General features: G+C 44.2%; 1 protein-coding gene across 2 annotated transcripts in view; it reads left to right on the forward strand.

Moving 5' to 3' along the window:
* Positions 1-22,348, forward strand: part of LOC134339467 (collagen alpha-1(XI) chain-like) — a 394,099-nt gene that overhangs the window by 76,380 nt on the left and 295,371 nt on the right. For both annotated transcript variants that reach the window (XM_063036004.1, XM_063036005.1), the window contains exons 2-4: positions 1,626-1,793; positions 7,417-7,630; positions 10,086-10,248. In XM_063036004.1, the coding sequence (XP_062892074.1) occupies positions 1,626-1,793; positions 7,417-7,630; positions 10,086-10,248 (545 nt within the window). The remainder of the gene's footprint in view (positions 1-1,625; positions 1,794-7,416; positions 7,631-10,085; positions 10,249-22,348) is intronic.

A 22,348-nucleotide genomic window follows, 5' to 3' on the forward strand; every position in this document is an offset into this window, starting at 1 on the left:
GGCCCAATTAAGCGGCTGCCCAAACTAGCTGTAGTTTCATGGAAATAGTTAAAAAAGTATAAAAAGTACTTTAACTGAAATACTTAAACTGAATAACAAATTTTGCATTTAAATGAAATACAGAAGAAGTTAGAACACTAACATTACAATTAAAGTACCATAAGAAACTGTAATTCCTAATTGCTATCGATAGAGGAATTGATCCAGTGTATGCTGCCGAGTTTTTTTTTGATTGATTGTAAATGAACAAAATCATTGGAGTCACCTGGTGCAGATAATGGATTGTCTTCATACAATACTTTCAACAACTTCAACCTCCCAATCTTAGTTTTTATTGTAACGTTCGAGATGATTGTCAGTACAGGTCGACCTTCACTAATCCAGCACCATTGGGACCTGAGGAGTGCTGGATTAGTGAAAATGCTGAATTACAGAAAGGTCACATTAAACATAATCAGTGCCAGATTATCGAAGGAACTGGATTACAGGTAGTCGGATTAGTGAAGGTCAACCCGTACCTTCAAATTGTTCGTAGTCCCTAACTTGTTGAATTAGTGAAATCATTTCAATTTCACTCCGGGCCATTTCTGGCATTTTGAAGCCTGAATGCTAGAAACAAGCATTCTGAATTGTCTTATTGTTAATTTCTTGCCAACTATCAGTAACAAAAATCACTGCTTTTTGAACATACATGCAACTGATGCTGATTTAAAAACTTTTCACCTTAAGCGTGGTGCACTGTTTAATGGCCACGGAAGTGTGCATGACTGACCTAGTTAGAAACTTTGACAAATAGTCTCCTGTTCCAGTTATGTGGCAGAGTCCCAAATAAACAAAGGAAATGCAGGCCATTTCTCAATTGATTTTTATTCTTTAAGCATTGTCCCAAGTGAGTAGCTTCCCTGATTAACTGACGGATCAATTATCTGGAATCCTCTGTATCTACAGATGTACAAGATAGTCTACTGATAGGTGAAGCTAGATGAGGGAGAAGGTAGATAGGTAGGGGAAGGGAATGAAGTGAGAAGCCAGGAGGTGATAGGTGGAAGGGGTAAAGGGCTGAAGGAGGAGGAATCTTATAGGAGAGGGGAGTGGACCAAGAGAGAAAGGAAAGGAGGAGGGACACTCTAGGGAGGTAATAAGAAGAGAAGAGGTAAGAGGGGTTTGGAAAAAGTGTGAATATGCACATGTCTGCTTGAATACTGACACGCGTGTGTACATGTGCGTGTGGGCTCGGTAGCGGGATGATTTACAGTGCCAGTGATCATGGTTCAGTTCCTGCTGTTGTCTGCAAGGAGTGTGGATGTTCATCCCGTTACCAGACGGGTTTCCTCGAGGTGCTGTGGTTTCCTCCCACATCCCACATTCCAAATTCCTTCCATGTCAGCATGCTCTCTTGCTACCGGACACTTGCGGAGTGCTGTCAGCACATCCTTGGACTGTATTGGTTGTTCATGAAAAGATGCAATTAACTCTATGTTTGGATGTACATGTGACAAGGAAAATCTTTCCATCCCATATCCCGACTCTTTGGGAGGAAGTTTCCCAAGTCTGTGTATAATCCACAGCGACTGAAACAGATTGAGAACAGCAATGCCTAATAAGTGTGCCTTTGACTTTTGCAGAGAATGTAGTCGACGTCTTGCAGGTTCTGGACCTCCAGGACTCCTTGGACGGAATTGTGAATGTTGCGGGATTTTGTACACAACGAAAAGGATCTGAAGACACTGATATTGCTCTCCGGATAGAGAACAAAACTTACTTTAATGCCCTAACAACACAATTATTCCCAGGTAAGTTAACTTTAACTTCATGAATGGTGATGGTGCTGTTGCAGGTACCTGGGCTGTAAACAAGGTACATCAGGTCGATTCTAGGGTCGGTGGGATTGTCCTATGAAGGGAGATTAAACTGAATTCCCTAAACATTCTAGAATGAGGGATCATGTCATTCAAGATGCTTGCCGTACGTAACAAGAATTAAGATTTGATTTATCCCCTAGCTGGGATATTAAAACCAAGGTGACCATCTCGAAGTGAGCGTTCAGTCATTGAAGTCAGAGAACTCGCCCTGTGAAGTGAATCTTTCAAGTTATCCATCCAAGAGGCTTGTAGGTGATTAGTCAGAGAATAATTAAGACAGAAATCATTAGTACTAAAAGAACTGAAGGATGATGGGATTGTGGTCCTGAGGTTAAAGATCACCCAGGATGTTACTGAATGGGATGGGGGGAGTTAATTGGCCTCCATGTGTTGGGATGAGTGTCAGTTCAGATGACCAGGCTGGGTGGTGGTTTGCCGACCTCGTTGAGTGTTTTGATACCATTTACCCTGGAGGTAAGGTTACTGGGTGAACTCCATTAGGGATGCGGTGGGATGGGATCATGTGATGACAGCTTTTAGCCCAAGCTGATTGGCTGGATCCTCTGGTATTTTCCCAAGCTGATTGGCTGGATCCTCTGGTATTTTCCCAAGCTGATAGGTGGAGAGGGGCCTAAGAAAGGGAAGTCTTGCTCGACTCACTGAATCATACAGTCCGTAGTGTCTGATACTGCCTCTTTGAAACTGGGATTTGCTTTGTTCCACTTCCCTGACTTTTTTCACAGGTCTGTTTCCTTTCATCTTCATTCTCCTGTGAAAGCTCTTACTGAATCTGTTTCCTTAGCCCTCACAAGTCCAATCACACTAGCTCACTGCTTGAAAATAATTGAGACACAGGAGACTGCAAACCCTGTAGTCTGGAGCGAAGAACAAATTGCTGGAGGGACACAATGTGCCAGTTCTGATGCTGGCTCTTGAATGGAAGCATTGTCTTCCCGCCTGCCTCCATGGTTGTTGCCTGAGCTGCTGAGATCCTCTGCCAGTTTGTTTCTTGGCTTAAAAATAATTGCAGCATATCTTCGGTTTTGTGGTGATAATTGTTTAAACCTTTGGCCTGTTGCTGACTTGTCTGCCTGAAAGAATAATTGCTAAATATCTGTCATAATAAGTTCACAGTAAGCCACATCTTCCTCTCTATTTCCAACCTCCCTGTGAAAGTGTACGCCTGATTGACGAATCCCCAAGAGGCGTCTAAAGGCTTGGCTAATGTCACTTGACTGGGGAAAATTTCCCTGGGCATCCAGAATGGAGTAAAGTGAATCCTTTCCAGAATTAAAAACTGCAGTAGTTGGAAATCAAAATTAAAACAGCAGGCCAGGTAGCTTCGTTAGAGAGAGAAACAGTTAACAATTCAGATCTACTCCAGTTCTTTTATTACAAGCAGAGCATGTGTGTTAGGAATAAGGTGGATCTTTAGATTTTCAGAATTCTAATGACATCAGATTTTCTTTTCTCTGCTCCATCGTAGAAAGCATTTAACAGCAGATAGAAACATAGAAAACCTACAGCACAATACAGGCCCTTCAGCCCACAAAGCTGTGCCGAACATGTCCTTACCTTAGAAATTACCTAGGGTTGCCCATAGCCCTCTATTTTTCTGAGCTCCATGTACCTGTCCAGGAGTCTCTTAAAAAGACTATTGTTTCCCCCTGCACCACCATCGCCAGCAGCCCATTCCATGCACTCACCACTCTCTATGTAAAAAACAACTTACCCCTGATATCTCCTCTGTACCTACTTCCAAACACCTTAAAACTGTGCCCTCTTGTGTTAGCCATTTCAGCCCTGGGAAAAAGCCTCTGACTATTCACACGATCAATGCCTCTCATCGTCTTATACACCTCTATCAGGTCACCTCTCATCCTCCGTCGCTCCAAGGAGAAAAGGACAAGTTCACTCAACTTATTCTCATAAGGCATGCTCCCCAATCCAGGCAACATCCTTGTAAATCTCCTCTGCACCCTTTCTATGGTTTCCACATCCTTCCTGTAGTGAGGCAACCAGAACTGAGCACAGTACTCCAAGTGGGGTCTGACCAGGGTCCTATATAGCTGCAACATTACCTCTCCACTCTTAAACTCAATCCCATGATTGTTGAAGGCCAATGCACCGTATGCCTTCTTAACCATAGAGTCAACCTGCACAGCAGCTTTGAGTGTCCTATGGACTCAGACCCCAAGATCCCTCTGATCCTCCACACTGCCAAGAGTCTTATAATCTGCCATCATATTTGACCTACTAAAATGAGCCATCTCACACTTATCTGGGTTGAACTCCATCTGCCACTTCCAGCCCAGGTTTGCATCCTATCAATGTCCCGCTGTAACCTCTGACAGCCCTCCACACTATCCACAACACCTTCAACCTTTGTGTCATCAGCAAATTTACTAACCCATCTCTCCACTTCCTCATTCAGATCATTTATAAAAATCACAAAGAGTGAAGGTCCCAGAACAGATCTCTGAGGCACTCCACTGGTGACCAACCTCCATGCAAAATATGACCCATCTACAACCACACTTTGTCTTCTGTGGGCAAGCCAGTTCTGGATCCACAAAACAACGTCCCCTTGGATCCCATGCCTCTTTACTTTCTCAAAAAGCCTTGCATGGAGTACCTTGTCAAATGCCTTGCTGAAATCCATGTACACTACATTACGGTCCCCAACCACCGGGCCGCAAAGCATCCACTACCGGGCCGCGAGGAAACCTTTCTTCATTCCCTGTCATGCACTGTTAAACTTGAATGCACGCGTGATCATGACCCGCGCGTCGTCCATGTCAGCGCGGGAAGGAGATCAACTCCTCGAGCTTGCAAATGACAGCGGGCTGAAAAGTATGTTTGACATAACATCTCTGCCGGCATTCTGGATCAAAGTCAAGGCTAAATATCCTGAGATAGCCATGAAAGCACTGAAAACGTTGCTTCCATTTCCAACATATCTCTGCAATGAATGCAACAAAAACTAAATTGTGGAATAGACTGGACATCAGGAACCCCCTTCGAGTATCGCTGTCTCCCATCACCCCTCGATAGGACCGTCTTGTTGCAGGAAAACAAACCCAGGGCTCCCACTGATTCAGCGATATTGGTGTGTTGCAATGATTTGATATATTTATATGGGGAAAATATGTGCTGTGTGTTTAATATCCAAACGTTACTTAAAATGTTATGATGCTATTGATTATAAGTGACTTATCTAACCATATAGCAAATACAGCAGGGAAACGGGCCATCTCTGCCCTTCTAGTCCGTGCCAAACGCTACTCTCACCTCATCCCACTGACCTGCACTCAGCCCATGACCCTCTATTCCTTTCCCGTCTATATACCTATCCAATTTTTCTTTAAATGATAATATTGAACCTGCCTCTACCATTTCTACTGGAAGTTCGTTCAACACTTACTTCAAGCCCCTGTCCTCCCCTGATAATTGACTTATCACTATATTCATGCGAGGAAAATATGCACTGTGTGTTTAGTATTAAATGCTTTGGATAAACCCTTTTAGAAACGAAATTGAGTGTATTAGCCACTTATCACCTATATTCCGGTCGTGATTAACAGCCCCTCCCCCCCCCCCCACACCGAAGAGAATCGCGAAAAACGATTTTTAGAAAAAAATCGGCACGTACATGCAAGTTGCGCATGTGCACAGAGGTGCCCGCGCAAGGCTTCAGGGCCATTGTAGGCTTTCTCGGGGTAAACACAATGTATTTGAGTGCTACTCTTGTCCGTTGGCAACCCTACCCCCCCCGCCCCACCCCCGGGTCGGCCGGTCTGCAAGAATATTGTCAATATTAAACCAGTCCTCAGTGCAAAAAAGGTTGGGGACCCCTGGACTACATTTACTGCTCTGCCTGTGTTTAGTCACATCCTCAGAAAATTCAATCAGGCTCGTAAGGCACGACCTGCCTTTCACAAAGCCATGCTGACTATTCCTAATAATATTATGCCTCTCCAAATGTTCATAAATCCTGCCTCTCAGGATCTTCTCCATCAACTTACCAACCACCTGAAGTAAGACTCACTGGTCTATAATTTCCTGGACTATCTCTACTCCCTTTCTTGAATAAGGGAACAACATCTGCAAACCTCCAATCCTCCAAAACCTCTCCCGTCCCCATTGATGATGCAAAGATCATTGCCAGAGGCTCAGCAATCTTCTCTCTTGACTCCCACAGTAGCCTGGGGTACATCTCATCCGGTCTTGGTGACTCATTTAACTTAATGCTTTCCAAAAACATCAGCACATCCTCTTTCTTAATATCTACATGCTCAAGCTTTTCAGTCCACTGTAAGTCATCCCTACAATCGCCAAGATCCTTTTCCGTAGTGAATACCGAAGCAAAGTATTCATTAAGTACCTCTGCTTGCTCCTCCGGTTCCATACACACTTTTCCACTGTCACACTTGATTGGTCCTATTCTCTCACACCTTATCCTCTTGCTCTTCACATACTTGTAGAATGTCTTGGGGTTTTCCTTAACCCTGTCTGCCAAGGCCTTCTCATGGCCCCTTCTGGCTCTCATAATTTCATTCTTAAGCTCCTCCCTGCTAGCCTTATAATCTTCTAGATCTCTATCATTACCTAGTTTTTTTTTAACCTTTTGTATGCTCTTTTTTTTCTTGACTAGATTTGCAACAGCCTTTGTACACCATGGTTCCTGTACCCTACCATCCTTTCCGTGTCTCATTGGAACATACCTATGCAGAACTCCACGGAAATATCCCCTGAACATTTGCTGCATTTCTTCCGTACCTTTCCCTGAGAACATCTGTTCCCAATTTATGCTTCCAAGTTCCTGCCTGATAGCCTCATAGTTCCCCTTACTCCAATTAAACTTTTCCCTAACTTGTCTGTTCCTATCCCTCTCCAATGCTGTGGTAAAGGAGATAGAATTGTGATCACTATCTCTAAAATACTCTCCCACTGAGAGACCTGACACCTGACCAGATTCATTTCTCAATACCAGATCAAGTACAACCTCTCCTCTTGTCGGCTTATCTACATATCCTTTATTTACATAAAGGATGGAGGCCTTTCTCTGACCCATCTTCTCAAGAAAACAGTTCCTCCATACATAATACAAATTTAAGAGAATGAGACAAACTAGATTCCTGTTGTGAAGATGTAGTATGGACACGGTGTAGGGAATGGCTTCAAATATGTACCTAAAGCCTCTGAGAAAACGCTAAGTCCCATTGACCCTTGAGCCTCCCTGGTTAATGACCATGCAAGATGGAGTGGAAACATTTGGGTGGTGCTAGGAGCCTCATGTTCCTGCCCTGGAAGTGTGTGGAGTTACACGGTGGAATAGATCTCTATTCTGGAAGGTAGAATACATGAATACATCACTGCCTTCCAAGCATGGATGGTCCATCAGTCACCTCAAACCCAAGCTGCCGGAAAGTCCATGGTTCCCACATTCATCACTGAAGTGCAGTCAAAGCAAGTCACTGTCTTGACAGGAGAAGATATTGTCAGCAAATATATTTCTAAATTTGGCCTCTCTTATTTTTCTTTTCTGCTGCAGATGGAAACTTTCCTGAGAATTTCTCCATCCTAACGACACTAAAGGCCAAGAAAAACTCCCAGTTCTTCCTCCTGTCTGTTTACAATGACCAGGGCATCCAGCAACTGGGAGTCGAAATCGGTCGGTCCCCTGTCTTCCTGTATGAAGACCAGACAGGCAAACCGACCCCTGAGGATTACCCCATCTTCAAAAAAATTAACCTGTCCGATGGCAAGTAGGTTCATCTCACCATCTCTTATGCACGTGGCAATTGCTTTTCCTGTGAACAGCTTTGCAAAATCATTAGCTTAGGGTATAACCGTAGTGGTGATCCATTGTAATGAAGGTGTTTGGATCGTCAGCTACTCAAAAGGAATGGATTTTTTGGCACCCTGGATTACCTGAAGTACTGTTAATCCAAACAGACCAAGTCACTTGAGGCTTTGCACTCTGACCAAACCCGAGTAAGAGGAGTTATTGTTAAGGAGCCTTGTGAAAATGAGAGTGTGTGAGAGAAAGAATATGCAGGGGAGAAGGCTCACAGTGGCAGACAAAGAAAGGAAGATTCAAAAAAAAGAATGCAGACAAAGGAAAGTGAAAAATTTGGAAGAGGTAGAAAGGAGAGAGAGAGAAACCTACCTTTAACCTAATTGGTCCAAGCCAGTTGAGATGTCCATCTAACCTACTTCCATTTGCCCACCTCTGGTCCATATCCTTCTAAATCTTTCCCACCCAAGTGCCTTTAAATGTTAACCTACCTGCCTTAGCCTCTTGCTCTGGCATCTCATTCCGTATGTGGGCCACCCTCTGGTGAAAAAGTCATCTCTCAGGGTTGTTACATCTCTCCCCTCTCTTCCTTCTAGTCTTGATTCCCCAATCCCAGGAAAAAGAGTGTGGGCATTCACCCTATCAATACCCTCCTGAACTTCCACACTGCAATAATGTCACCTCTCAGTCTCCTGTGCTCCAATGAATGAAGTCCCAGCCTCTCTCTATACTTGTGCAGTAAGTGGGATGACGGAATTCTAGGTGAGTTGTGGGAGAATGTGGAAATTTTGGGAATTTACACAGATGTGATGGTAATTATGAGGGCTTGTTAAAGGTGACCACCCTTCTGAAGGAGCAGTTAGAATGCGAGGTGAAGGAAATCCTTCAGTTAAGCTTGCACCTGCTGGCTAAAGTTTCTATGACACATGTCCCCTACAGTACAGATACAATCCCTTAGGCCCAGCAAGCCCATTCAAGCCTCCATTTACTCTAATCTTACACTAATTCCATTTCTTTCTCCCCAAGTAATCATCAGCTCTCCTCAGATTCTACCTATACACTGGGGAGGAGGGGTGCAACTTGATGTAGTCAGTTAATCTACCGCACACGTCTCTGGAATGTGGGAGGAAACTGGAGCATCTGGAGGAAACCTGCAAGGTCACTGGGAGAAAGTGCCACCTCGGCACAGACAGCACTCAACGGCAGGATCAAACCTGGCTCACTGGGGTCCTAAGACTGTAGCTCCACCAGCTTCCATGCCACACTTGCAGCTGTGTTAAATGTGTAGTTCAAGCTGCTGTTGACTTGTGTTTGTGACAGTCTGGCCTGGGGTTGTTCAGGGAAAGTTGAAGGGGAGTGAGATTCAGAAAGCGTGCACAATTATTGCACAGCAATAGAAGATAGAGCATAGGAACAGGTCCTTCGGCTCACAGTGTTGTGCTAAACTAATTAAACTCGTTACTACATGCCTAATTAAGCTAATCTCTTCCCTTTATTTTCTTCACATTCATATGCTGATCCAAGAACCTCTTAAACACCTTGTATCTGCCTCCACCACCACACTGGCAGCAAATTTCAGGCTTCTACCACTGGCTGCGCATAACAAAAACTCTTCCTGAGATTCCACACCCCCTCCCCAATTTAAATGCATGCTCTCTAGAGCTAGACATTTCAGCCCTGGGTAATGACGAATGCTAACTGTTTATCTATGTCTCTTATAGCCTTGTACATTTATGTCAGATCTCCCCTCAGCCTTTGCAGCTCCAGAGAAATCATCCAAAGTGTGTCCAATATAGCACATGCACTCTAATACTTACAGTATCCTAGTAAATGCAAACATGAGGAATTCTGCAGATGCTGGAAATTCAAGCAACACACATCAAAGTTGCTGGTGAACGCAGCAGGCCAGGCAGAATCTCTAGGAAGAGGTACTAGCTTACTAGCTCTTCCTTCAGTTAGTCCTGACGAAGGGTCTCGGCCTGAAACGTTGACTGCACCTCTTCCTAGAGATGCTGCCTGGCCTGCTGCGTTCACCAGCAACTTTGATGTGTGTTGCTTGAGTATCCTAGTAAGCCTCTTTTTGCACCCTCTCCAAAATCTTTACATCGTTCTAATAATGGGCAAGCAGAACTGAAGGGAGTACTCTAGATGTGAGCTTACTAGAGTTTTATAAAGCTGCAGCCTAACTTCCTAACTCTTGAACTCAAAGCCTTGATTAATAAAGGCATGCATACCGTATGCCTTACTTACCAGCCTCTCAAGCTGTGCAGCCACGTTCAGGGAGCGGTGGACCGGTGGAGGCACCTTGTAGTGTTCCTGCACTGTGGTGGTGAGTCATACTGTACTTGTGCCAGTGGTGCCCCTCACCGATGCCTACCTTTACTGATGGGAATACGTTAGTGTCGGTTGGTTGTGTTTCACAGGTGGCACCGACTAGCCATCAGCGTCGAAGGAAAGAATGTCACACTGGTCGTCGACTGTGACCAGCAGATCTCAGAGCACCTCGCAAGGAGTGACAGCCCCGTGGTCAGCACTAATGGAGTCACAGTCTTCGGTACCAGGATACTGGAGGAGGAAGTGTTTGAGGTTAGTGAGAAAACACATCGGCAGCTGACGTCCACCACGTTTACCTCTGGCCACTCCATCGTCGGCCCTTTGCTAACAGTATTGGCTTACTGAAGGGCTGAGGTGCCCAACTGGAAAGTGTAACTTGTGTGAAACATGTTTTATAATTTGTGTATTATCGTCACATGCACTGTGATACAGTCAAAGTGTTTGCTTGCTGCCCAGGCATTAAGTACCTTGAGGAACCATAAAAAGAAAAATGATTGCAGAATATAGAGAATAGTCTTGTGGTTACAGGGAATTGTAGATGCAAGGCACAGAAAAGCAGATTGAGAGATGAGGTCAAATTTATTTTACCAGATGTCCATTCAAGAGCCTTTCAACGTTTAGAAGCTGTCCTTCATAAACACAAGAGATGCTGGAAATCCAGTGCATTCACACAAAATGCAGGAGGAACTCAGCACTGCATACTATCTCCTGGTGTAGCTAATGGCACAGAGTATCAAAGATAAGTTGATGGGTGTTGTACATTTAATATTTCAGTAATGCTGTAAATACATTGTAAAATATATAGTTTAATGAAGCATTCTTTGTTTACATAATTCACTAAGGGTTGTATGTAAAGTATGTAAATAGCATATATCATTACACCACCACACCATCAGTATGTGCCTCACGAAAGTAATAACAAAGTCAACACATTATCCCTGGTTCCCTGATTTTCTTTTGATTAGTTTTTGGAGTTAGAAAACATAACAGTGGCAATGAGGAAGATCTTAAAAAAAACCTGAGATGACTATCTACCTGTTGAAGCACAGCCATTAAGAGATTTAAAAAACGGAGCATGATTTTCTCTTCAGGAAGGGAGAAAGACAGTTGGGTTTAAAAAAAAAGAGAGAAAACAGACAAGATTCATGGGAACATAAAACAGTGAACACTGGGTGATAATAATAAATTTCAAAAAAGGAAGCAGAAATGGCTGGCTACTTTGGAAAGATGGACATGTTCAGTTGTACAATAGGTAACTGGATAATGTATAGTGAATGAGTAGGGCAGTATTTTAAAGCAAATGGAATAGCTGATAAGAAACAAGTGCTAGTTTTGCCGAATGTTATAGGTGGGAAGGCATACAGTTTGATTAGAAATTTAACTGCTCCAACCAAACCAGCCAAAATGAGCTTTGCTGTTATCATGAATGTAACATTTAGAACTGAAGCCATCATTGATTGCAGAAGATTTTACGTTTCATTAGCAGAATCAAAAGGAAGGTAAATCTATTTCAGTGTATGTGGCTGAACTGAAGAAGTTGGTTGAGCGTTGTCACTTCAGTTATGGGCTTAATGATGCACTGAGAGATGGCTTAGTTTGCAGAATTTTCCATGAAAGCATTCAAAAACAGCTCCAAATTGAAGCACAACTCGCGTTTTAAATAGTAGTTGAAATCGCTGTATCAATGGAAACAGCAGACAGAAACATAATTGAGTTGCAGCCAGGAATGAAAGTGAGTGTGAACAAAATTGCAATGTCTAAACAAAATTGTAATGTCTAAACAAAATTGTAATGTCTAAACAAAAGCCTTTCTGGCCAAACAAGTTATGTTACCATTGTGGCCGGAGCTGACATACACCAGACCAATGCAAATTTAAAGACAAAACTTGTAGAAATGTAACAAAGTAGGGCACACAGCAGGCAGGAAAAAAAACAAGAAGAGCATGTGATAAAATGTCAAGTTATAGTTTGGAAAAGAGCACCACTCTGCATGCTATTGATGAAAAAAATCTGATGATGGTGCAAGTGACAGAGGACTGGGTAGCCCTGAGGTTCACGATATGAAACCTAACATGAGATGAGCTTACACCAGAAATGAACGGCAAATTAATTAAAATGGAATTGGATACTGGATCGACTGTTTGAGTTATTCCACAAAATGAGTTTGAATAGAATTTCAAAGATACTGAACTGAAGCCTGCAGATATCCAACTAGGAACTTATACTGGAGAACAGATAACTCCTGTGGGAGTGACAGTGAATTGCAACAGCAGCCCAAATGCAGAGGTGGGCTCATTATTTTTGGTCAACACAATTACAAGGTCAAATTCAAGAGGGCAATTAATCATGGAAATACTGATGGATTGTCTTGTTTACCCTTGGAAAAGGAAATGCCTGAACAATTTACAAAAGAGAACACTCCTCTTGACATATTCTTCCTACTGCAAAATCAAAAGTCTCCCTATTACAGCAGAGATGATCTAAAGGCCTCACACAGTCTCAGGTCTACATGACCACCCAAAATGGCTAGAATATGCAGCAGAAATTCCTGTTTTCCCTATTTTTACTAGCGCCGGGTTGCCTTATGTGGGATTGAGACTTGTTGTACCATCCAAGCTGAGAGCTAAAGTGTTGGAGGAGCTACCTGCCAGTCATCTAGGTGTCCTCAAAATGAAAATGTTGGCTCATGGCTTCGTCTGGTTGTCTGGGTTAGATCAGCAGTTTGAGCAGCTTGCCAAGCACTGTTTGGGATGCTAACACATCCAGAAGATGCCAAGAGCAGCACTTTTCAATCCCTGGGAATGGCATTGTGCTGGCAAAGTATTTATGTGGATTTTGCCAGACCATTCATGGACACAGATTTCTTGGTAGTAGTGAATGCAGCTATAAAGTGGCAGGAAGTGTTCCCAATAGCCTTCACTACAGCCTCGCACATTGTTGGTGTGTTGAGAAGCTTCTTAGCAAGGACTGGTTTTCCAGAACACTTAGTCAGTATGTTGAGGATTTGTTTCAGTCATTCCTGAAAATGAATGGATTAAGATATATCTGCACCGTATGACCCAGCTACAAATGGCTTGGCAGGAAGGTTTATCCAGAGTCTAAAGAACACATAATGAGCAATCTCAGCAGAACACACCACACTAACACTGAATCAGAAGCTCGCAAACTTTCTTCTTGCATATTATAATGCAACACACTCCACTACCAGTAATTCACCAGCCATGCTGTTCCTGGGTCGTCTCTTGGGCGACGTTTGGACAAACAGCTGAGGCAAATTGAAGTCGCTTAGGAGGTTCAGTGTTTCACTCCTGGACAAGCAGTCCTGCAGAGAGTCTACAGAAATGGTCAAAAATGGGTACTAGGGTGTGTAGAGCTGTCAGAACCATTTCCTGCAGTCCCAGAGTCAACTTGTACAACTACCATAGAGGAGGTCCCAGAACCTGAGATTGTTTGACACACAAGTTGTGTTGTATAATATCCTCTGTGTAAAAGTACTGAAATGGCATCTGTCATCGTGCCACCATGTCATAAGAGCGAAGTTGATGCGTTATCCCTGGCTCAGTGTTTCACTTTCAGTTAGTTTGTTGAGTTACAAACCTAGCAGGAGGTAACATGTACAAAGTACTGGAAGAACTCAGCAGGTCAGGCAGCATCTATAGAGAGGTATAAAGAGTTGATGTTTCAGGTCAAGACTCTTCATCGGGGAAGTGTAGATGGTGTCAGTGGGGAGGAGGTTAGTTTGTGAGATGGATTGGCCTGCATTCACAACTCTCTGCCATTTCCTGGTGTCTTGGGCAGAGCAATTGCCTGGGAGTTGGGATTATCTCAGCAGATTGGAAGGTCTGTAGGTTCAGTTTCTCTGCTGTACTTTTCTTTGACTCCATGTTCCTGTGATCGATTTGTTCTGAAGTAGGGGGAAGGACAGAAAATACCTAACTCATTTCAGACATGATTTCTGTTGTCTGAAGAACTCAGATACTTGTTCTTAGGAGGTTAGAAGTATGAGGGGTGGACTCCTTGAAACAAGTAGCATCCTGGGAGGCTATGATGGGGTAGATGTCAAATCTACCAGTGAGGGAATCATAAACAAAGCGACCTAGTTAAATGATTAGTTTACTATCATTCAAAATTGAGGTAAGGAAGGTTTTTTACATTAATCAGGCTGCCAGAAGACTGACTATTGGTGTTATCTGGGGGAGGGGTGGAGAGGAGCCGGGTAAGGTCTCACGGTCAAAGCCATTCTGTGAATGCAGTGCTGCGAGCCAAGCACCCAGAGCAAGGGAACATTACCTGGGCAAACTGTGGATCAGCTCAGAATCTCAGGGCAATACAGCATCTGCGCCGAAGGAAAATAAGAGGCCTGAAGTTTTAGAGAATAGAAAACACTGCCTCACTAGTTTTGCTGCCTACATGTACCGCTTATAGATTGCAAATCTATCATCTGCACTCTGTAAGGCAGTGGAGAGAGGTTGCCGTTTTTCTTTGAATAGGTTTCATTGATTTTTCTTTCTTTTGTCTCTGCCTGTGGGAAGACAAATCTCAGGTTTATATTTTGCTTTCATACCTTGGTAATGAATGCACTTTGAACTTAGAATTTAATTTAATAATGTCCATGGATATGGTCCGTGTGCAGGTCAGTGGGACTAGGCAGAAAATGGTTTGGCACAGCCAAGAAGGGCCAAAAGGCCTGCTTCTGTGCTGTAGTTTTTCTATGCTTTCTATGTGTGTGTATATAATCTTATTGTAATGCATAGTTTTTTGTTATGCATTGCATTGTACTGTTGCTGCAAAAATTTCACGACATATGTCAGTGATATTAAACCTGATTCTAAGCCCAGGAACTGTACTGTACATGAAATTTGGCTCACAATATCTGTGCCAAAGCTGAAGTGAAATTAAATCTCTTCTGCTTTCACAAGATCCACATCCCTCCATATCTCGACATTCATGTGCCCATCTAAAAGCCAAACTAAATCCACTGTGATTCAATGTTGTAAAACAATAAACCGTGAAGACTTGCGGGGGGAGGGGAGGCGTCAGTGAATACTGTTCATAGGCACTGTATGTTGTTTGACCCACCAAGTTCCTCCAGCGGCTCCAAATTCCAGTGTCTCCAATCTCTTGTGACTACATTTAGCATGCAATTGGGATTGCTCTGTGAGCCAGTGTGCCCTCAAAAGTGTGGAAATGGTGTCCCTCAGGAACTCAGGAAGAGAATCACACCTTAACTTACATCAAAATAAGTCGCTTTACAGTGAAGGAAAGTTCAAAGTAAATTTAATATCAAAGTACATATCCTGTACCCAATAAAGTGGCCACTGAGTGTATGCTCAAGATTCGTTGTGTTGTGCATTCAGAGATGCTTCTGCACACCACCGTTGTAAGATGTGGTTATTTGAGTTACTGTCACATTCCTGTTAGCTTGAACCAGTCTGACCATTCTCCTCTGACTTCTCTCATTAACAAGGCTTTTTCGCTCACAGAGCTGCCACTGACCAGATTTTAATATTTTTCGCACTATTCTGTATAAGCTCTAGAGACTGTTGTGTGTGAAAATCCCAGGAGAGTAGCTGTTTCTGAGATAACCAAACCATCCTGTTTGGCACCAATAATTATTCCACAGTCAAAGTTACTTAGATCACATTTCTTGCCCATTCTCATCTTTGGTCTGAATGATAACTGAACCTCTTGACCATGCCTTCATGCTTTTATGCATTGAGTTGCTGCCACATGATTGGCGGATTAGATATCTGCATTACCGAGCAGGTGTACACACAAGCAAGAAGACTTGAAGCCACCGATCTGCATAAGAAGACAAATGTTGCAAATACAAAATAAAACATTAATGATAAGAAGAAATGATACTGAAAAACATGTTGTAGGGTCCTGAAAGTGAGTTCAGTGATTAGTTCAAAGTTCAAACTAAATTTATTATCAAAGTGTGCCCATATATTACCATGAGATCAATTTTCTTGGATGCACAATAGAAACAATGAAAGACAAACAGCTAATGTGCAAAGGAAGACAGAGTGCAAATAACAAAAAAAAATGATGAATGCGTAAACAATATGAATAAACTCTTCTTGGGCTTCCACCTGGGTACAAATATCGATTATAACTGACATTTTGATGTCAAACTCCGTCATCTTCATCAGGGATGATGCCTGGGCATGTCTAGTCCGGTGGTATTTATACCCCCATTGTCCGTCCCTCCTGATTGGTTAGTCCTCATCCAGTCAGGCTTCTGCTCTCCCAACTGGTTTACAAGACACCTGTACCTGGCTGGAAGCCTGAGAAGAGTTTATTCATCATATACACCAGGAAAGCTCTAGATTCCTTTTCAAATAAGTAATAAATAATAATTAGAACATGAGTTCTAGAGATATTGAAAGTGAATCCGTAGGTTGTAGAATAAAGTCATTGTTGAGGTGAGTGAAGTTATCCTCACTGGTTCAGGAGCCTGATGGTTAAAGGGTAATGACTGTTCCTGAACCTGGTGGTGTGGGATCTAAGGCTCCTTGAAGCTCCTTCCTGATGGCAGCAGTGAGAAGAGAGCAGACATGGTGGTGGGGGCCGTTGAGGTTAGACGCTGCTTTCCTGTGACAGCACTCCTTGTAGGTGTGCTCAATGGTGGGGAGGACTTTTCCTGTGATGGACTGGGTTGTAGCCTCCACCTTTTGTAGGCTTTTCCATTCATGGGCATTTGTGTTTCTGTGCCAGGCCATGATGCAACCAGTCAATATACTCTCTGCCACACATCTATTGAAGTACAGAAGGAGGCAATACTGGCTGAAACGTCAGTGCACAAAGACGGGCATCTGTTGCAGAGACAACTGCCAAAAGGAACTGCTGCTGTTGCATTCTTGTTGTTCTCTTGATGCCTCATACACCTGGCTTTGTGTTGCTTTGTTGTAATATTTATCAGCTTTCTTGCTGGGCAGGTGTCTCTCTTGTTGTGTTCCGATCCCTTCTGCTGTAACCTGCTTGCACTTCACAATTCTGCCCCTGCTGCACTATTCTGTGGTTGTTGGGATCACCTGGTGCCTCTGGATTATGAGGAAGACTGTCCCTCTCAGCGAGCTCTCAAATCCAAACAAGCTTCTGATCGATTCTGCCCATTCCACACAGTTGGCAAGCATTTTTTTTGATAAAAGAGCTTTAAGTACATTCATGCTTGGGTTGGCCTGAAATAATCTGCCAACGAAGATAACTTCTTGGCAACTATGCACAGCCCTCCAGTGCATTCATTTGCAAAGTGAAAGAAAATAAATTTTGCCTCCAAAGTGATTCAACTTTCAATAACTATTAATCCATCTCTTTGACTGTAAAGTTGGCCCTGTTTCCTTCTACATGAAGTATCTCTCTACCACTCTCTACCCCTCTGTACCACCCACCTCTACCACCCCCCTCATCACCCCTACCCCCTCATCACCCCCACCTCTCTCACCACCCCCCACCCCCCTCATCACCCCCCAGCCCTCTCATCACCCCCACCCCCCACCCCTCTCATCCTTCCCCAACCCCTCTCATCCTTTCCTCACCCTCAATCGCCCCTCTCTCCCCCCTTGAAGTAGGTGTGGAAGGAGGGAAGAGTGAGGGAGGTTTGGAGGAGGGAAGGGAGAGTGTAGGGAGGGTTGGAGGAGGGAGGGGCAAGCGAGGGAGGATTGGAGGAGGGAGGGGCAAGCGAGGGAGGTTTTGAGGAGGGAGTGGCGAGTGAGGGAGCTTTTGAGGAGGGAGGAGTGAGTGAGGGAGGTTTTGAGGGAGGGGAGAGTGAGGGAGGTTTTAAGGAGGGAGGGGTGAGTGAGGGACGTTTTGAGGGAGGGATGAGTGAGGGTTTTGAGGGAGGGGCAAGCGAGGGAGGTTTTGAGGAGGGAGTGGCGAGTAAGGGAGCTTTTGAGGAGGGAGGGGTGAGTGAGGGAGGTTTTGAGGGAGGGGAGAGAGGGACTTTTGGAGGAGGGTGGGGAGAGTGAGAGACTTTTGGAGGAGGGTGGGGGAAAATTGGGAAGGTTTGGAGGGGGAGAATGGGAAGGTTTAGAGAGGAAGGGAGAATGGGGGTTGTTTGAAGAGGAGGGGAGAATGGGGGAGGTTTGGAGGAGGTAGTCTTGGAATTTACCAAGTTTTAAATTTGGAGGTTGTTGATGTGAAATAATTTTGAGAGCACAGCTATCTTCCTTGTAACTCCAATGACCCAGGTTCAATCGTGACCTTTGGTGTTGTCCACATGGAGTTTGTATGTTCCCCATATCGTCATATTGCTTTCCTTTGAATGCTCTGGTTTTCTCCCACATCCCAAAACCCTGCAGCTCAGAAGACGAAGTTGTTGCTGTCGATGGCCCCCAAGTGTGTAGATCAGTGGCAGAGTTTTGGGGGAGTTCAGCAAAATGGGTAGAGCAAAATAACTAGTATAAGCAGATTGTTGATGGCTAGCATGGAGTCAGTGGACCAGAGAACCTTCTTCTCTGCTATATGACTCGATATACTTTATAAATGTGAGAGATTCTGTAGATGATCAAAAAATGTTGAAGGTTATACAGCATCTATGGTAATGAATAAACAGTCACTGTTTTGGGCCTAGACCACTTTTCAGGATTGAAAAGGAGTGGGGAAGATGCCAGAATAAAAAGGTGGGGAGGGGAAGAAGGCTAGCTGGAAGGTGATGGGTGAGGCCAGGTGAGAGGGGAAGGTGGAATGCTGGAGAGAAAGGAACCTGATAGGAGAGGAGAGTGGACCATAGGAGAAAGGGAAGGTGGTATGATCCAAGGGGAGCTGATAGGCAGGGGAGACGAGGTAGGAAACCAGAGTGGGGAATAGAGAAAGAGGGGAAGGGGCAGAGCCATTTTACCGGTAGGAAACATGGACACTTATGCCATCAGGTTGGAGGCTACCCAGTTGGAATATAAGGTGTTGCTCCTCCATCGTGATGGTGGCCTTATCGTGGCACAAGAGGAGACCACGGACTGGCGTGTCGGAATGCGAATGGGTGGCCACCAGGAAATTCCACTTTTGGCAGATGGACAGGAGGTGCTCAGCAAAGTGGTCCCCCATTTACGACAGATGTCACTAATGTAGAGGAGGCTGCATCAGGAACACCAGACACAATAGACCCCAAGAGATATGCAGGTGTCGTGTTTCCTCAACTGGAAGCACTGCCTGGGGTCCTGAGTGGAGGTGAGGAAGCAGGTGAATGGGCAGGTGTAGCAGTTAGGCCGTTTGCTGGGACAAGTGCCGGGAGGGACGATAGTGGGGAGATTAGTGGGGCTTTCAGTTCCAAGATGTCCTCCTACTTTAAAGATTAGGGTTTGCCTCCTTCCCTCCACCATTGACGCTGCCCTCACCCGCACCTCCTCCATTTCTTATACACCTGCAGCTTAACGTTGATAAAATTCCTCTTGTCCTTACCTATCACCCCATGAGTCTCCATGTCCACCACATTATCTTCTGAAACTTCAACCATCTCTAAATAGAGGCAACCACTAAACTTATCTTCACCTTCCCCCCTCACTGCTTTCTACAAAGATCTCTCCTTCTTGTGATTTCCTTGTCTGTTCATCCTTCCCCACCAGTCTCCCTCCTGGCAAGTGACCTAAGGTCACATCTGCCTATTCACCTTCTCCCGCACTTCCATTCAGGGCTTCAAACAAACAGTCCTCCCAGGTGAGGCAACACTTCACCTGCGAATTTGCTGGGGTGGTCTATTGTGTCCGGTGCTCCCGATGCGGCCTCCTCTATAATAGTGCAACCTGTCGTAGATTTGGGGACTGCTTTGTTGAGCAGCTCTACTCCATCCGCCAAAACAGGAACTTCCAGGTGGCCAGACATTTTAATTCCGATCCTATTCCTGTTCTGACATGTCGATCCATGGCCTCCTCTTGTGCCACGGTGAGGCCACCCTCAGGATGGAAGAGTGACACCTCATATTCCATCTGGGTACTCTGCAACCTGATGGCATGAATATTGATTTCTCATTCCAGTAAAAAAAAATTGCCTTCCCCTCCCCTCTTCTTCTATCCCCCACGCTGACCTTTTATCTACTTGCTCCTGCCTATTACTTCCCTCTCTGCTCTCTCCTCCTTCCCTTTTTCCCATGGTTCTTTCCTCTCTAACCATCAACCTTGCCCACCGACCTTGCTTCACCTATCACCTTCTAGCTAGTCTTTTTTTTATTCTAGTGTCTTTCCCTTCCTTTCCAGTCCTGAAGAGGGTTCTGGCCTGAAATGTCGACTGTTAATTCATTTCCATAGATGCTGCCTGACCCGCAGAGTTCCTCCAGCATTTTGTGTGTGCTGCTGTCTATACTTTATGTACTTCACATGCGCTGCCTTGGGGAAATCTGCACTGATTTAGATTTTGTGGGAAAGAATGCAGTTGCTTCTCAAATCTCAATGCTGTGAATATTTTTTTCAATTGAGGGAAAAGCTTGGCTTGATCTATGAAGAGGCAGCATCTGTGATGAGAGGGCGATTTCCAAATTCACTTGTAACAGACTGTCTTGGTGTTCAGTGACAATTAGTTTTGGGAATCTTGTGCTTTGGAGCGCTTGAATGCAATGGAACAGCAAGAAATTGAAATTGTCTGTGTGCCCAGCATTTAGTTGTGGGATTTGGGGATTGAATTACTTCCAAAGAGTCAGAAAAAAGATGAGGTTTTTTTTTTACAGTTCTACCAATAAAAACACACCACTTTTAGTGTCAACACAATGCTCTGACAGCTTGTTCAGGCATGAAGATCTGGAAATCTACATTTCTTGTAGTAACCACAATCAAAACAAAAGCCTTCCTTCATATTTAGAGCAGTTTTCTTCTTCATCACTTGGCTAATTAGTTCCTCCCCCCTTTTCCTCTTCCCTACCCAACACTAATACGTGTGCATTGTGAAGGTGTCAGGTTCCGTTGTAAATCTACGTTCAGCCAGGATGTTTCTGAGCTCCAGTAAAATTCCGATAACCAAGCACTTTTGAGATTTTGGTGGTGCTGGATTGGGGATTTCCTGGAATTTTAGATATTACTTTTACTAATAAATGATATTTCTGATCGCGTCCAAGATATCCTGAAGTGGGAGGGTGCGGAGCCAGAGGCCGTGGTACATATAGGTACCAATGACATAGGTAGGAAAAGGGAAGAGGTCCTGAAAGGAGAATATAGGGAATTAGGAAGGGAGTTGAGAAGAAGGACTGCAAAGGTAGTAATCTCGGGATTGCTGCCTGTGCGATGCGACAGTGACAGTAAGAATGCAGTGAGGTGGAGGATAAATGCGTGGCTGAGGGATTGGAGCAAGGGGCAGGGATTCAAGTTTCTGGATCATTGGGACCTCTTTTGGCGCAGGCGTGACCTGTACAAAAAGGACGGGTTGCACTTGAATCCTAGGGGGACCGATATCCTGGCGGGGAGATTTGCGAAGGCTACTGGGGAGACTTTAAACTAGAATGGTTGGGAGGTGGGAATCAAATTGAAGAGACTAGGAGAGAGGTGGTTAGTTCACAAATAGAGAAAGCTAGTAGACAGTGTGTGAGGGAGGATAGGCAGGGGACAGAGAATGGGAGCACTCAGACCGAAGATGTAGGGGAGAAGGAAGAAAAAGATAACAAGGTTGTTTGCACCATTAGGGATAAACAGAGAGTAAGAGGTGGAGAGTTTCTTAAATGCATCTATTATAATGCTAGGGGCATTGTAAGAAAGGTGGATGAGCTTAGAGCATGGATTGATACCTGGAAATATGATGTTGTAGCTATTAGTGAAACATGGTTGCAGGAGGGGTGTGATTGGCAACTACATATTCCTGGATTTCGTTGCTTCAGGTGTGATAGAATCGGAGGGGCAAGAGGGGATGGTGTTGGATTGCTTGTCAGAGAAAATATTACAGCGGTGCTTTGGCAGTATAGACTAGAGGACTCGTCTCGGGAGGCTATTTGGGTGGAATTGAGGAATGGGAAAGGTGTAGTAACGCTTATAGGGGTGTATTATAGACCACCTAATGGGGAGCGAGAATTGGAGGAGCAAATTTGTACAGAGATAGCAGATATTTGTAGTAAGCACAAGGTTGTGATTGTGGGAGATTTTAATTTTCCACACATAGACTAGGAAACCTATTCTGTAAAAGGGCTGGATGGTTTGGAGTTTGTCAAATGTGTGCAAGATAGTTTTTTGCAGCAATACAAAGAAGTACCAACTAGAGAAGGGGCAGTGTTGGATCTCCTGTTAGGGAATGAGATAGGTCAGGTTACAGAGGTATGTGTTGGGGAGCACTTCGGGTCCAGTGATCACAATGCCATTAGTTTCAATATAATTACGGAGAAGGATAGGACTGGACCCAGGGTTGAGATTTTTGATTGGAGAAAGGCTAACTTTGTGGAGAC

This window comes from Mobula hypostoma, chromosome 29, assembly GCF_963921235.1.
Source record: "Mobula hypostoma chromosome 29, sMobHyp1.1, whole genome shotgun sequence".
Taxonomy (NCBI): domain Eukaryota; kingdom Metazoa; phylum Chordata; class Chondrichthyes; order Myliobatiformes; family Myliobatidae; genus Mobula; species Mobula hypostoma.